This window comes from Mugil cephalus, chromosome 11 (genome assembly GCF_022458985.1).
Source record: "Mugil cephalus isolate CIBA_MC_2020 chromosome 11, CIBA_Mcephalus_1.1, whole genome shotgun sequence".
Lineage (NCBI taxonomy): Eukaryota > Metazoa > Chordata > Actinopteri > Mugiliformes > Mugilidae > Mugil > Mugil cephalus.
Genome location: NC_061780.1, coordinates 16,157,469 through 16,173,918, shown reverse-complemented (window position 1 = coordinate 16,173,918; position 16,450 = coordinate 16,157,469). Strand labels below are relative to the sequence as shown.

The 16,450-nt window shown below is 40.8% G+C and overlaps 1 protein-coding gene across 5 annotated transcripts in view; it reads left to right on the top strand.

Annotated features, from left to right (window-relative positions):
* LOC125016588 (CUB and sushi domain-containing protein 3-like) overlaps positions 1–16,450 on the top strand; it is a 211,037-nt gene that overhangs the window by 140,420 nt on the left and 54,167 nt on the right. For 3 of the 5 annotated variants that reach the window (XM_047599152.1, XM_047599151.1, XM_047599155.1), the window contains exons 39-48: positions 270–339; positions 1,930–2,046; positions 2,274–2,483; positions 2,869–3,057; positions 4,385–4,562; positions 8,450–8,595; positions 9,062–9,142; positions 9,884–9,997; positions 15,121–15,309; positions 15,397–15,555. In XM_047599152.1, coding sequence (XP_047455108.1) covers positions 270–339; positions 1,930–2,046; positions 2,274–2,483; positions 2,869–3,057; positions 4,385–4,562; positions 8,450–8,595; positions 9,062–9,142; positions 9,884–9,997; positions 15,121–15,309; positions 15,397–15,555 — 1,453 coding nt within the window. The remainder of the gene's footprint in view (positions 1–269; positions 340–1,929; positions 2,047–2,273; positions 2,484–2,868; positions 3,058–4,384; positions 4,563–8,449; positions 8,596–9,061; positions 9,143–9,883; positions 9,998–15,120; positions 15,310–15,396; positions 15,556–16,450) is intronic. The other 2 variants (XM_047599156.1, XM_047599153.1) reach the window with 1 other exon arrangement.

Below are 16,450 nucleotides of genomic sequence, written 5' to 3'. Positions count from 1 at the left end.
CTGCTGTCAGACCACAGGTGGTAATTCAACTGTCAGCCCAGCAGCAAGGGGCTGCCTCTCCTATTCTTGATACTTGATCAAATATTTACACACACAAAGAGCATTTTGAGAAATCCAGATACCTGACTTTAATTCCAAAGATCTATAATACTCTTATAAATTCTGCAGGAGTCACCTGCTGCTTTAGTGACATGGTGTTACTTTTCATTTTTGCCACAAAGTATTTTAAAGGGAGTGAATGCATTGTTTTTATTTGTTTTCTTATACAGGGTAATGCATATATTACCTGCATGCCTGGTCCCGTCAGAAGGTGGAATTACCCCGTGCCTCTGTGCTTAGGTAATGTATTATTTTATACAGCCTGACATTTCTAGTGAATAGATTTTCAATGAGGTGACAACAAAACCATATTTATTACACCAAATCCTCTTTCTTTTAGAATTTTTCCATCCACTTTTCTTCATTGACTCATTTTATCTCTTCTTCTCTCTGTTTTATATTTCTCTCATACCAGTATTTACTCATATACTGTGACACAATATATCACTTTCCCCCCCCAGGACTTGTTATTGTATTAGGGAAAGCAACAATTTCATTGTAAGATCGAGGGAAGGGTGGTGGTTGGGCGCAAAGGGCTTTGGGGGTTAGGGATTATGATTTTTTTGCTCCTTCAGTTGAAAATCAATAAGGCTTTGCACCATCTCAGTATGTTGTTTGATTTCTAATACCCCTGATGAGAGTCTCTTGTCTACCCCAACACTTCCTCTGATGTTGATTGTCACACTGATGGATTCCAGAGATCACCAAGGATGCACTTGAGTTTCTGTTTTGACATCTCACTGTTTTGTTGCACCCTAATTACACACCTGCGCAAACACACGGTGAAAATACTCTCACCGCGCCTATAAGTGCAGACCAAACTGCACACTGCTGCGCTCTTCATGTAAATGTTCTGTCCCTCTGGCTTTCACAGTTCACTGCAGACATAAATCCCGGCTTTACTGTTTGACAGGCATGTTCATGGATGCGTGTGCTCACTCGTTAGCTTAACTCCTCGCTCATTTACAGTACGTACGCTCCCCCCCAACACCCCAGGATCTGCATTCGCTTTGTTGCTGATAAACCCACATCAAAGTGGTTGCATGCCCCTTCACAAACAGTACATCATCCTCATACGTGCCTCCTCTCTTCCCTTTCGTTTTAAGCCCAAGCAGGTCAACCAGCGCCTCACAATGCAATTAAATCCCAAGACAGTTTCTTTGCCTTATGTTGGCCTTGTTTGATAGTCCCAAAAGTGTGTGCAGCAATACCACTTGCGTTTTCCTACCTTCTGAGGTTGTGATGGATAAAAAAACAAGAATGGATTTGGCTACAGATTTATACCATTATATGTACTTGGGTAGAAAATACTATGGTTTGTGTCAGAGGAGGGTGGGTGAGTGTAACCTTCACAGCAAGCTGAAGTGTTCTCTAACATACAGCAGGGTGCTCCAGGGGGAGGGTGTGGTAATCACCACTGACTGCCGCTGAGAAAAACTATGTCGGTCCATCGACTATTGACTCCCTCATTATTTTGATTTAAAGCACCACCTAACAAGGAGGCTGAAGTCCTATATCTTTTTTTTTTATGAATCCCCTCATGGAGTCTAATCCATACGGTCAAGTCATTTGCTCAGACACAAGGCCCCCAACCCCAGGATGTCATCAAATACATGAGTGTCTAAAGCACATGCAAGAAATGTATGCGCTTCCTCTTTTACTGTATACGCTTTCAACTATTATGTGTATTTCGACTCATGCACACCAAGACACAAGACTATTTGCTGTCCCTCCATATCCACCCCCCTCAGTCGTTGTTTTTCTTTGTTTTCCCATTGAGTCGTTCTGTGAAGAAGTGACATGTTCTTTCTCCTTGGTTGGTCTCCTCAGCTCAGTGTGGCGGCTCTATGACAGACTTCAGCGGCGTCATCCTCAGCCCAGGCTTCCCAGGGAATTACCAAAGCAGCCTGGACTGCAGCTGGAGAGTTCAACTCCCTATTGGTTTCGGTCTGTTATCCCCCTGCGCCCCCTCACTTCCTCTTCTTTTTTTTTTTCCTTTTTGTTCTGCTAGCCTGATATCTTCTTCTGCATTGTTCACACTTCTCTCTTTAGTTTCCTGGATACATTTGAAGTAACATGATATAACAGTACTTGAAAGCAACACATACGTTCACTTTGACTTTGTATATTCTCGAGTTTGCTTCTGACATTAACCCTTTCTATCTGCTCTTCAGGGATCCACCTGCAGTTTCTAAACTTCTCCACAGAGCCTGTTCATGACTACTTGGAGGTGCGCAGTGGGAATCTCGAGACAGGAACAGTGATTGATCGGTTCAGTGGCCCCGTGGTGCCCAACTCACTCTTTAGCACGACCCACGAGACCACTCTCTTCTTTCATAGCGACTACTCCCAGAACAAGCCTGGCTTCCACATTGTGTACCAGGGTGAGGAACAAAGATCGGTTAAGTTGAAGTTTTATCATGTCAGCAGCTGAAGTGGAGGAGTGAAGAGTTTACGGAATAGTTAAAATGCCCACGACTTATGTGCTTTTTGCTCAAGTACAAAGATTGATCCTGCAAGGCGCCACTTTTCACAGCGGTTATAAAATTACAAGAATAAAGTAATAGTGTTGTCTATTTCAATGGGAAAGCGGGTGTAGAAACGATGCATTAGTAAACATTTTACAACTTTTATTGTCAGGGTTTGTAAAAGGAACATCAGAATAGATATTATATTGGAAAAAAATACGTGTTATTCAGTATTTGAACGTTTGCTTTGTGGTGTTTTATAAACCTCCTCATTTGTACATTGGTATGACTCTTCCTCCAGCATACGAGCTACAGAGGTGCCCGGACCCACGGCCGTTTCGCAACGGCATAGTGATTGGTCAGGACTACAGCGTGGGCATGACCATATCCTTTGAGTGTCTGTCAGGTTACACTCTTCTTGGAGAGCCTTCGCTCACATGTCTACACGGAGTCAGCAGAAACTGGAATCACCCCATACCTCGCTGTGAAGGTGACCGGCTACTTTCTCTTATAAACTAATGCAAAAAAAGTGCCACTAATTCCCTTTAGTTATTACTCCACGAGGGTGTAATTGTTTCTTCCAAATGACAGCTCACTAGACATCACTAATATTTGAATCATAGCTAAATCATGACAACAATTCCTCATGTAAACACTCAGCTGAAGGAGCTTCCCAAGGAACCGTACTGAGAGGGATGGTGTAAACCTTTGATAATTTATTCAATAGGATATTAGAGAACCATATAAACGCTTGATCCGATCGTGTCTCTAGTTGGAATAAATGCATTCTTTATGTGCAGTCGGTTTAATGAGTTTCTGCGAGGAAATCATGACTGTAGCAAAACGAGTGTTTGAAAAGATAAACATCCTTCTGGTGTAGGTCATGCAGATGTGACTCTCCTCAGCTGGTAGATCCAGTGTGTGCATGTCAAAAAAATGTTCTATTCTGATCTAAGAAGCTAACTAAGTGTAGTGTCTACTTAAATGGTTAAATTACAATCTAATCAGAATCATTTCCCTTTGGTCGAAGGATGTAGTCTCTGTTTCCCTCAACTAAATACGGTTGTTCAGATCCTTGAGATTGTCACTCATGCAATTTCTCTAGCTACTGACTAAAGTAACGACTGGAACGCTTTTCTGTTGGCATAACACACCAAAAATAACATGTTTGAAGTTATTCTGAAGAGAAGAGCACATATGCGGGTCTGCTTGTAGTCCCATCCTTTATTCTTGCACATTAAAGCATCCGACTAACAATGTGACTCCACTTAACAGAACTATAAACTGATGCAGCCCATATTGATACACTGAGAAATTGCAAATCTTTATTACAGAGCTGTATATGTCACTCAGGCATATTAGACTGTCTTTCATCAGTTCAATGAGGCTATAACATAGCTGTTAAGTCTCCAGGATGTCTTGGTGTTTGTCTGAGAAAGTGGCAAATAGTTTAATTTTGCTTCTCACTCACTGTATTGTGCCAGTTGAGTTCATAGTCTTTTTTGATCCTGAAGGCAGTTCTTTGGCTTCGACTCCCAGTTCAAAGTCAAATTTTAACACATCTGAAGGGGTATGACGGAGGGAGTTAGTGTCAGAATCAGTCTGCGTCATCAAGTTCACTGCAACCGGTTACCATTCCCTGCAGTGGCAGGTGAATTCTCCCTCCAGTATCTTAGCGATAACCCAATAACTCGCTGTTACGGTTTGTTTTATCAACAGTTAGTGGCGATACAGCCATAAAAGCAAGTTTTATGACTTGAGGAAAGGCTGGCTTTCTATTTTTGTCCAGCATCCCTGACTTTCTTCTCTCCCTCCAGCTCTCTGTGGTGGAAATATAACATCCATGAATGGCACAATTTACTCACCTGGACACCCAGCCGAGTATCCACACTTCCAGGACTGCATGTGGACCGTCAGAGTGCCTCCTGGTTATGGCATCTACATAAATTTCTCCGTTATCAATACAGAGCAGATCTACGACTACATCACCGTGTGGTAAGTTCTCATTGCTCTCTCAGTATGACATCATACATCAATCATCAGCTAACACATGAAGCATCTGTGCACAGAGCTAAAAAAAAAGAATTTCCCCAATAATGGTTGTGAAAAGTCTTTAAGTCTAGTGTTCCACCATAATGCTAAAGAGTAGCTCTTCTAGGGCGGTTCTTCCATTGAGGAAGTGAAGCACCATCAGAAGGCAAAAAACAGGATCTTTTCTAACGTTCAGCCACAGTGTTTGCCCAGCTGCCAGTGACCATCGTTGTTTTAGGGCCTCTTCAGGCCTCTCATTAACATCTTATCTGTGCAAGCTGATCAAAAATAACCAGCTTTAGATACGTTTGTTCAGACAGATCCGATCTCAGTATCACGCTGTGTATGCAAATTAACACCGACATCATCTGGGGTGCAGTAGAATATTATAACAGCGTCTGTTTCTAATGGATCTCTACCACTGGTCCAGAACCGAGAACAGCACTGTTTTAAATGGTGACTGATCTTTTATTTATGTAGCGCTTTCCTACCTATTGATGCTCAAAGTGCTTTACAGTCAGAGACACGTCTACCCATTCGCTCATTCAAGCAAACATATTCACACAAAGAAACTTCAGCATGCGCCATGTTCCGGGGATTGAACCACTTACTCTCTGGTTTACTGACAACTGACTCTGCCCACCAAACCAGAGCCTGTGTGTGCGTCATGACTTGGACACACACATTAAGTTATTATTTATTGATCTCTGCCCTGTTGGTTAGACCGGCACAAAACTGTGATTATAACGGATGCCTGGAAGCTTCCATGCACACTGTGATATCAAGTGATAAAGGTAAATAAAGACACTAGTGACTCAGGAAATTCTTAACTTAACCACACTCAGCTCCTTATATTTGATTAATGACTGAAGAATACCTGTGTGCTCATGTGAAGTACTTTCCTTTGTTAATTCTTGATTGAATTTATTTATTTATTTAGTTAACAGCGAGCAGGACATAATATTTTAAAAGGTTTCCATGAACAAATATCACTTATAGTACTTATTCCTTTTCTGCCGATCATTCATAATAGCAGTTGAGTGTGTGTTTGAATAAATACGGCCAAGGAAAAATCAGCTCCATTGTATTTTAAAGCTGTCTGTGTTTGTTTTGTTGCTTTGTATCCATGTAAAAATTGTGCAAATGTCAAATAAATTACAATCTGTTTAAGAATAAAAAAAAAGCAATCGCCATTAGCTTAGAATAACCTGTTTGACCTGGACAGGTGTGATCGCTATGTGCATCTTCCGTTGTGTTTTCCTTCACTGCAACGTAAACTAAAAAAAACTGCACAGAAGGGATTCAACAAATGTCCAACTGACCTGTGGCCTTAACACAAATTTTGCTCACAGCTTGATGATCTCACAGCCATATTGAATGAGTCAACAACCATTCAAATATGTTGACCTCTGCCCACAACATTTGTGAAAATGTTTCTTTTCTTTTAGCCTCTCCTTGAAGCAAAAAGGAAAAAAAAAAAGAGATAGAAAAAAGAAAAAAGATATGTCATTAAGTACAGGCACTGTGTGCATATTTTCTTCCATTTGTGGTCGATGTTTAACTGTTCATCTCTGTGTTTCTTAAAAAGAGTGAAATGTGTACAGTATGGGTATGAAAACATCACCTCTGAATACCCTGGGATAGTTGTCAGTATGTAAACACAATAGAAATGTTAACAGAGAGTTGTACACCAGTAAACAATACTATCTGCCTCCTGTCACTCCATCAGCTGCCTCACCCTCTGTCTCTCCCCATCTCAATAACTCTCTGTAGCCTCTCTGTTGTATAGTAAGCCCTAGGCAGTCACGGAAAAGTCCTCATGGGTGATGAAATAGGGAAATGCCTTCCAGCCTCTGGGGCTGCCATTCATAGCATTGGAGGAGGGAGCTACTGGCACTACTGTTTTCAAATGAAATGGTGCATAAACAATCAGTCCCATGATGGCAACATTTCATTTCCCTGCCCGACTGCCATCTTCCATTTTGCTGATCACTCTGAAATGAAACCGCAACAAGACTTTTTTGAAAATAAATTAATAAATAAGTAAAATATAAAAGATACTGAAGGTAAACATACACACAGAAAGCATTTAGTGTTCAACATTGTGCTGAATGAGCCTGGAGCAACTTGGAAGTGCCAGTAATGAAACACTTTTCTCTTCTACAGAAATAGTATTTATATATAATAGAACAGCGCTGACTTCTCCATATTAATGTTCATTTTTATCCACGCTTGGGTGGATCCCACCCAAACATGTGACTGTCCAACTTTCGGGAACTTATTTAAGATGCAGATCATACACGTTTTCTTCAAAGTTCTCCTCCTCCTCTCATTAGCAGAGGCCATTCCGTGGTTAGCAGCTAATACATGCTTCATAAATGGCTTCACTGCTAATGACACGTTCTGTAATTACCCCATAGCCATCCACCTATCCATCCGATGGGCGACAATGTTCTGGCTTAATGCAGTTTTATCTTGCAATAGAGCTTTGTGTGAATTAATGTCCTAGAAATTCTATTTGGAAATTGTTCATATGTAAAGTATAACACGCAGGAAGGCCTGAGTAAAATAGCAGATCAAGGCATACCATCACAATGCCCGACCTTAAATATGACTGTTATTCCTTTTTCAGTCACTTCCTTCTAGCACCACCTGGGGACTGCTAAGGTCCACCCAGGCCAGCTGGAATATATAAGTATGATCTGGGTCTGCCCTTGGGTTGTCCGCCTGGTCGGTTGTGCCTCAGGTATTTCTACAGAGAACCACCCCAGAGGTGTTTTAATTAGGTATCTGTGGTTCCTCAACTAGCTGAGTGGAGTGGCAGGTCTGCTCCAAGCGCAACTGATATATCAGACTTCTCACTCTATAACCCCAACCTGCACAGGCAGCTTTTTTTATTTTTTTTAAATTTTGTACCCATAAATCAAGAATTTCACCTTCAAGCTGAGCTTCTTTTTCAGCACAGCATTTCAGCACATGCCATTTGTCAATTTCACACATCACTGTAACCTCATTTGGGATCAAGGCCCATAGATACTTAAATTCATTCAGTTGGTGCTGCAGCCCTAAATGCTAGCGGTGGATGGCTGTCCAAGAGAAGCGTTAGACATGACGGGCTGACAACCTTCATTCCACTTCTGACAGCATGCCAGTAACTCTTTCAGTAGCTGTTTCTACGGTCCTAGCCTCTTGTCCATGGTAATATGAAGGTGTTGAAAGACCGGCTTCCATCGCCTCCACCACATTTTGATTATGCCGTGATAGTAACAGCTACATGGCACCGTCATGTAATGTAAATGCGGGGTTACGCGTGCACGGACACATCCACCTTTCACAGATAATAGCCTTCATTCCCTGTTTACCACGACTCAATTAAGGTTTGATTCTCAGGGCTACGGTCTTTAGACAACGAGTCCTCAAAAAGTACATTCATGTACACAATATTAAGTCTTGACTACATATAAATCAAACATTTATTTACTTTGCTATAAGAAAAAGTCAAAATGTCTGCTTTGTAGTTTAAACATTTTCTATCACCTCATTTTTTTCCCCTATCAATATGTAACATGGCTGGAGGTGCTAAAAGTTTCAGTACTACAGATACCATACCTCATCAGATACCATACCAAACTTTTACTTTGACACTGTTGATTAATGTGAAACTTTTTTTTCCCAGATTGTCAGAATGATTGCTGAGCCCACAAGACTGCTGCAGGGGAAAAGCAGACCTGCTCTTTGATCCCAGCAAGTTATTACTGGTGTTTATTCACATATCATTTGCTTCCTTCTCTCTCCCTTCCCTCTCACAACCCCCTCCCCTCTCTCCGCACATCCGTGTATCTCCCCACCAGGGACGGACCTGACCAGTCGTCGCCTCAAATCGGTCAGTTTAGTGGCACCTCCGTGCAGGAAGGCGTGTCCACCACCGCCAATCAGATCCTGATCAAGTTCCACAGTGACTTCAGCACGAGTGGCTTCTTTGAGCTTCATTATTACGGTAACCTCCTCTTTGATAGCAGCCAACCTTGTTCGGTGCTGCTGTTAATGATCCTCGTTCGCTTGATCTTCTGGTCTCTGCTTTGTACTAAATCCCTTTAGTTTCCCCTTTTTGTATCTGGCTCTTTCATTTTGCTCGCGATATTGCTTCCACTTCTGCGTAATGTTCAGTGATGGATGCCTTCCTATGCCTATTTTTTTTCTTTCTGCACTATTAAAACACCCTTTTGTAAAGAAGTTGATTATAATAAAATCTTCCCCCTCTCAGCTAAATTAGTGATTGGTTTTTGATGATCATGAACAGTGATGGGTGGAATTTTATGATCTAATCACGTTTCAGTATAAAGGGAGAGTGAAGATCGCTGCAGCTGAATAGAAATTACGCACACACTGTCTACATCTCTTTCTCTTTTGTTCTTGGATGCACCTCAACGCTCTGTTGCTCAGTGTTTCTCTTATCCCCACAGCGTACCAGTTGAGAACATGTCAGCCACCTCCTCCTGTCGCCAACGCCACTATCCTAACTGATGATGACGAGTTCGAAATAGGTTTGTCTGAATTTACTCGCTAGGGACAGTGTGTAATAAAATGACTTTGAGCTCAAGAGAGATTTGCTTGGATGCATAGGAATTATTTAATTAATTCCCCAATTTGTTAAGTCATTTATCCTTGTTGTAAGTCTTCATATTGTTACCTTCCTGTGTTTAATAGACCTGTTCATCTTGTTAATGGAAACAGCTTTGTTTGTTGCACATATGCATTTGAACGTATATATTTTTCTGCAATACTGGATGGAGAGGAATGTTCTTATTCCTGTTAATTACTCCTGTCTATTCATACTTCATGCATTGAAATATTAGTTTGAGAGCTGGGCTAATTAGCTACACTTATAAGCTTGTATTTCCAGTGTTCAGAAGTGATTAGGAAAGTGAAGAGGAAATCATATGGCTAGTGGCTGTCGTACTTTGTCTTGAAATTGAGTGTAATTTTGATTGTGTGTGCATGCTTGAGTACAAGTTAGTGGCTCCGTAATGTAATGAAATGCCTCGAGTATTCCAGTAAGCTGAGGGGGTGTCTGTCTTCATTAGAAAATGTGTTGTTGATTATTGTTTCAAGTACTGGGACTGAGGAGCATACTGGGGCTGACACAGCTTGGTGTGGGGATGCGTTTGTGGCTGGGTGGGTGGATGGATGAATGAATGGATGGACATGTTTTTTTCCTGTCAACTCATCACTTTGTGTGTGTATGTGCGTGGGTTTTATGATCGCGGGTGTAAATTACCTCACAGGGGACATTATTCGGTACTCGTGCCTTCCGGGCTTCACCTTGGTGGGCAGCGAGATCCTGACCTGCCGACTTGGAGAGAGGCTACAGATGGATGGACCACCACCAGTCTGTCAAGGTTGGTTTGCGAGTCTGTGGGCATGTTTTCGTGCTTCTGCGCGTCTTTCAAATGTTTGCATGTGTAAGTTATTCCTTTTAATGTGTGTGCACAAGGCCCCCATTGATGTGAATGCGTGACCGTGTTCACTTATTTGTGCTCTTGACACCATTCAAGCAGCCACGGTTGGTTGTAGTCATATGCATCATTTAAACAACTGCCAACAGGGCCCACCACAGCAGGGTTGTGGTAGCAAACAACATCTCAACTCTAATTTATCTGAATAGTCCTAACAGATATCGCAGTCCTGCACAGAGCCAATAGCTGACAGTAGAGGATCGGTTTGAAACGAGATCAACAGGTTTCATTGACAAGGTAGACACAGTGTCTGTAGCTGTAACTGACCCTTAAATCTGACTAAATGTGTCTGATTGATGACCATTTTCCAAGCTGAATTTTCAAATAAGAAGCAAAGGAAATGAAATGTCTGTGTTGTCTGCATCAAACATTTTGTTTAGACTAAAAAAAAACAAAAAAACAAAAACAAATGCCATCCGCCTGTCTGTCATTCTGATACATTTTTGCTGCAGACAACAGAGCACTCTGAAATCTTCAATCCCCTGTGAAAAGGCATCTGTTGAAGTGCCCTGAAGTCTTTTGTCTACAAGTTGAGTTGAAGAACATTTTTTTGTCTTTTTATTTGCAGAAACTATGAGTAATGGCTTTGGACTTGTGATCAAGGCATGCCAGACACTCCGACAAACCCGTAGCCTGCGATGATAAAGCATCTTAGAATAGAACTCGTAATTTGGAACCAATTTGCTCATCTCCAGTTCTTATTATTTGATGTCTGACTCAATATCTTGGTATCCCGCCTGTGGCCATTTTTCAGATTACACAGTTTTGCTCTAGCAAGTAGGAATTTGGTTGATTTTATTTATTTATTATATTGTCATTGCCTCAAGTATCCGTGAAGCATTGTAAGTCGATAGACCTCCAATAGACCTTACTGATCCATATCCGTCACTGGTAAAAGCTCCATGCAGACCTGCCGGTGAATAACTCTTTTGAAATATGCACAAAGGTTAAAACAGACCAGAAAGCGAGGCAAATTGAGCACATTTACATATGTAGGTTCCTGTGTGCGAGTACTGAAAACAACAGTGCCCACCTGCACTGGTGTCGCACCGGGCTTACCTAGCATTTTTCTAAATTAATAATTCATAAAAGCACAGGCGGTAAAGTCCTGCAGCATTTTATTAGCTTGTTAGACATTCACAGTGAGATGGGGAATAAAGGAGAGAGAAGAGAAGATTTTAATACTGCATTACCGCCTGGCATGCAGATGTACTAAGGCAACATCCTGACGTGAATCTTTTGGTGCCAAATCCCATTGTTTCTTTTCAAGTGACCGAAAACAATAAAAAATATCTTGAAATAATCTTAGCAATTTCACTCGAGCCGAGAGAGGGCATTTAGTCAGTCACTTCATAACACTAGAACGTAATCAGACTCATCTGTTTGTGGCGGTCTTGCCAGCTCACCTCTTCATTTTGTTGTTAACTTCTCGGAGATGTGCCAAGTCATCTCAAATCACCTGAAACTCTGTGCTTACTGTACTTGGAATCGTTTCAGAGGTTATAATTTGTTAAGGTGTTAAATGAACCTGCCAAATCAAGATGGGCAAAGCATGTTGGGACTATTCAAGTAGAACTCACTAAGCCAATCAATCGTATCGGCATTTCAGATGTCACAGGCTCTCGTATATCGTGTTGTGAATAGTTTTGAGCAGTTGTGGGAATAATATATATATATATATATAAAAAATATTAGTCATACGAGAAGACTGAAATCAGTTCAAGAAAGAGCTTACACCTTTTTAAATTCATATAATAATGACAACATGTTCAGGAAAAAATGAGAAAAATGTACAGTTTAAATGAATGACCATTACAACCTCCATCGAGCTGCTACCTAAAACCTGCTTCGAGCAACACATCGCCATACAATTTTAGGATTAGTACATGATTTCAGGATTAGTAATTTCTTTGACATTTTCATGGTTCGGCTCATTACTGTAGCCGGGAAATCATTACGTTTTCGCGTGTTGGATACGTTATGTCCTTGTGCCACCTCCAGCATGGAACTAATTGCTCTCCTTGGGACACGTTAAGTTGAACTTAATTTGAGCCGACTTGCTGTTCACATAAGAGAGGCTGCCACAGCGAGCTAGTGAAGGGGCCATTTCCTGTCGGCAGCTTGCCGATAGGCCCGGAAAAGGGAATTCTCATGTGCTTCTCCTCATTCCTCTTTTGTTTGCTGTCAACCTTTGTGTTAATTGTCATTTCGTGCCTTTAAGATAACGCTGGAATGCCCTTGCACGGCTATGCAATTTCACTCTCAAATACCCCTGGTTTTTAAGATATTTCCCCAGGCTCCATCTCCATCAAAGCCTATGAGGAAGGTTATGCAGTAGCTTTGATCAAGGATAGAGCCACAATTGAGTTGACTGCTGTGTTGGGTAAACCATCTGCCACACTGAGGTTCAGTCTAACCTATTAACTGCGACTGTATCGCTCCTGTCTACCCATTCCTATTGAGTTTTATGATATTCAGAGGCCGTGCTAACCTCCTTTTGTAATACACGTGTAAACGTTTCTCGTGCTATATCAAGTATTTGTAACAGTGCCTGTCACAATATTGTCATTTCCACTGCAGCGTCCTGAGTGAAATGATAAACATGTGGTGGTTTGCACAAGGAATTGCCAAGACATGCCTCGCAGTGTTTACAAGATTAAACAAATGCTAACAACGGCTCTCAAACAAATCAAGTCGGCATGCAAACCACCGCAAATATCAGATCAGTCTGTATGTGTGGCACTTAATGGCTCAATGGCTTGAGGACGGATGTTAATATTATAATTTACAGCGTAATGCTTTTTCTCTTGAGATAAAATGCTAACAATATATGAAGGATAACTACAGTGTATTTGATGTTTGCTGTTTTTGTTTAAATCATTTTATTTTATTTTCTGAGTTTCATAATATAAAGTGTTAATCTGGATGTGGTCTGAGTGATAAAGTTTTATAATAGCGTAGGATATTGGAGCCGGAGTGATAACGATCACATTTGGGCTACTTGGCATGAATATTTTAGCCAAACCACCATGAACAGGCTATAACATAATGTTCCTCTCTTCTTCTGGGGGTCGCTTCTCTTCAGCGCCATGAAATATGGAACATACTGTAACCTAAAAGTAGCAGTGTTGAGGTGTCTGAAAAACATGATTTCTTTCCTGTTGCTTTTTTTTTTTTTTTTTTTTTTATATAATCCCTGTACTTAAAGTTTTAGGCAAAGCAGTTTAAGCTGCAACTGTGCTCACTGGATAGACTTGTTTTTGTTGCCTGGCAACATTGCTGCATTAAACTAGTGGTGGAGGCTATATTATTTTAGTAACAAACTTTTACCAGCTCGATGGCTCTATTTTCAGAGCGTTTGATCCTGTCAAGCATGTCAGTTTCATGAGTAAAGAGCCGTGCAATGAAGAAAGGTGCTAAAGGGTAAGAGTGACCGTATTATAGGTTTTTGAGGTGCTGACCACAAGTACAGTATTGCATAGGAAAAAAAAAATGTTGTACAATTAGCAAGTCAGTGAAAGATATCGATGATTTGATTATGATACTTATACCACTGTATAATAAGGTGATGATACAGCCTCAAATATTGCCAGTTAATTGGCAATGAAATTGAGTGCCTTGAATTTTATTCTTATATCCAATGCAAAAATCTGCTTGTGTGGTTAATAGTTTAAAACAAACAAAACTGAAAACTGACTAAAATGATCTATTGACTATTGACCTGAGTTGATGTCAGTAGTTAATGTTTTGTTGCGTTTCTGCCCCCTTCCTTAAAACCGATATATTTCACATATTGCGTTAGGTATGACTCATTTACAGATTTACAGTAGGTAGCAGTCCTTATTTTATTTTCCATAGTGTGTATATATAAAGTAACGCAGTGCTTATAAATAAATAAAAAATTGTGCGTTGAGGAATGCAAAATACAAAAGCAGCTGTTCAAGAAATTATTCATGCAACTGCGTGCACAGAAAAAATATTGATTATGTTTCTCACAAACTGTCAAAGAATGTCGGTGAAGAAATATTGTTCTGCGCTAATAAATTGCTGTTAATTTGTTTTCCGAACACATCGTGTTGAGATTTGTTGCCTCCCTTATGAATACTGTACAGGGTTTCTATAAATATGGATTCCGCCATGTACAAAGCTTGTTGTGGATTTGTTTAGTTATTTGCATATTTAAGTTCATCGTTTCCTAAGATTATTTAACGAGATCTTTTTACCTCCATTCCCACAGAGAACTTTGGGTTTTGGGGAAAATCACAGGCTTAGTCATTTTGGAGATCGTGTCTGCCAGTTATCTTTGAGCTAAAGGCTGTTACAGTTCAGCACGTTGAAACTTTTGCAGTGACTCACCGGGGGGGAAATATTCATATCACTTTGAGTTGCAGTTCTTTACTTCTGCCATTTCTTTTTGGATGTGTCCGATTCTTTCCAGTGACCTTTCTATCCGAAAGAGCTGTTCGCATTAACCTTTAATATGCATCATGTTTCTTCACTAGTGGCCAAGAAGAGAAACTTCTGTTTCTTACAGAGAAACAAAAGGAAAAAAACAGGACTGTCATTATTTCAGACATGTCATCCAACACGAAATGGGGGAAATGTTCTGAGCCGATGCACATGAACTCACATGCTCACACCCAGAATTTTTCCATACAAAGTTTGCCGTCTCACAGAGTGACTATTAGCATTTGATAGATTGATGTAATGGGAGCCTGGTGATAACGGCAGATTCACCAGCTCAGCCCTTGGGTGCAGTATCAGTCTGGCTGGAATGTAATTGTTGCAGGACTTGTTATTCTTTAATGTAATTCTACTGTGTCCGTGGAGTATTCCTGTCTTCCCCTCATTCACACCACCTTGGCTTTTTGTCTAATTCTGCCTTTCATTCAAACTCCCATACCTCCCTCTTCCTCTTTTTTTATATGTTCTCTCTTTCTCTTTCATTACTTCCTGTGACTTAGTCTTCCTTTAACTCTGACTTTTTTATCTTTCTATCCTCCCAGTCCAATGTCCAGCTCATGAGGTGCGTTTCGACTCGACGGGGGTAATCTTAAGTCCAGGCTACCCGGAAAACTACCCCAATCTCCAGATGTGCTCCTGGCTGATCAATGTGGAGAAGGGCTACAACATCACTCTACACTTCGAACTCTTCCAGACAGAAAAAGAATTCGACATCTTAGAAATATTTGATGGTGGGTAATGCAGGGCAGTTTAGAGTTGTTGTGTTGGCATGTAAAGTTTGATGTGGACCAAACTCTGTGTGCAACCTTTGTGTTCAGGTCCCAACATCTACAGTCAGAGCCTCTCATCCCTCAGCGGTGACATTGAAACCCCCTTTAGCCTGACCACCACAGGCCACCAGCTCCTGCTGCGCTGGTCCTCTGACCATGGCACCAACCGCCGCGGCTTCCACATCAGATATGTGGGTGAGTATCAAAGTATGTATCCAGCTTATAATCATATTCTCCTTTTTGAATGCCGTTCGAATGTATTTTGTCTCAAAACTGCAGACGAGTGATAAAAGTCATGGGTCTACAATTTGGACAGTCAGTATTTAAGGCACTATGTGGAGTCGTTTCAGTTCAACGAGCCTACACAGAGGAAATATGGATTGATTTTTCACAGATGCAATTATTATCAATGTGGATACAATGTGCCCCCATGATTTTTATCTGTGTGTTGTGATTGTTTCAGGCTATTTATTGAGTTTTTAATATCAGTCATTTGACAAACATCTAATTTTCCACAGTTCGTGGCTCACTGTAGGAGATGTTTTCACACACAAAACCCACAAGGCTGGAACAAAGATTGCATGCTGTTTTGCTCCTCTTAATTTCCGAGGGTTTAAATTCTTAATTGGTATTTTAATAAAGCAAACGGTGCTAACCAACAGCAGCACAGGGGTCTTCTTCCATTTGAAATGCATCAGTAGTAATGCAAAAGGCACAAAAGACATTTATTTTTCATGTTGTCTCTGCATTATATTTAATACACGAGAGTTCCTGTGGAAGCAAGTCGGTGTGATGAATTTTGTAAAGAAAACTCCTCTTTGACTAGACTGATTTAAATATGAACTGACTTAAACACCAGTGTCTTTTCATCTCAAATCCCAGATATCGCCTTTTAAAGTAATATTTGACCGTTTTGTGAAGCACACAGTCCTCTGGATTTTGTCCCCATTGGCCACTCAGTGGTCATACCCTGGGAACCAGTTTTACCTTTTTTTATGTTCAGTTGGCTGTAAGGAAAGGAACACTATGAAACAAACCACTGTAGGATGCCCACATTTTGCATATGTTACAGGAAATTGAATATGTGCATGCCCATAAGCCA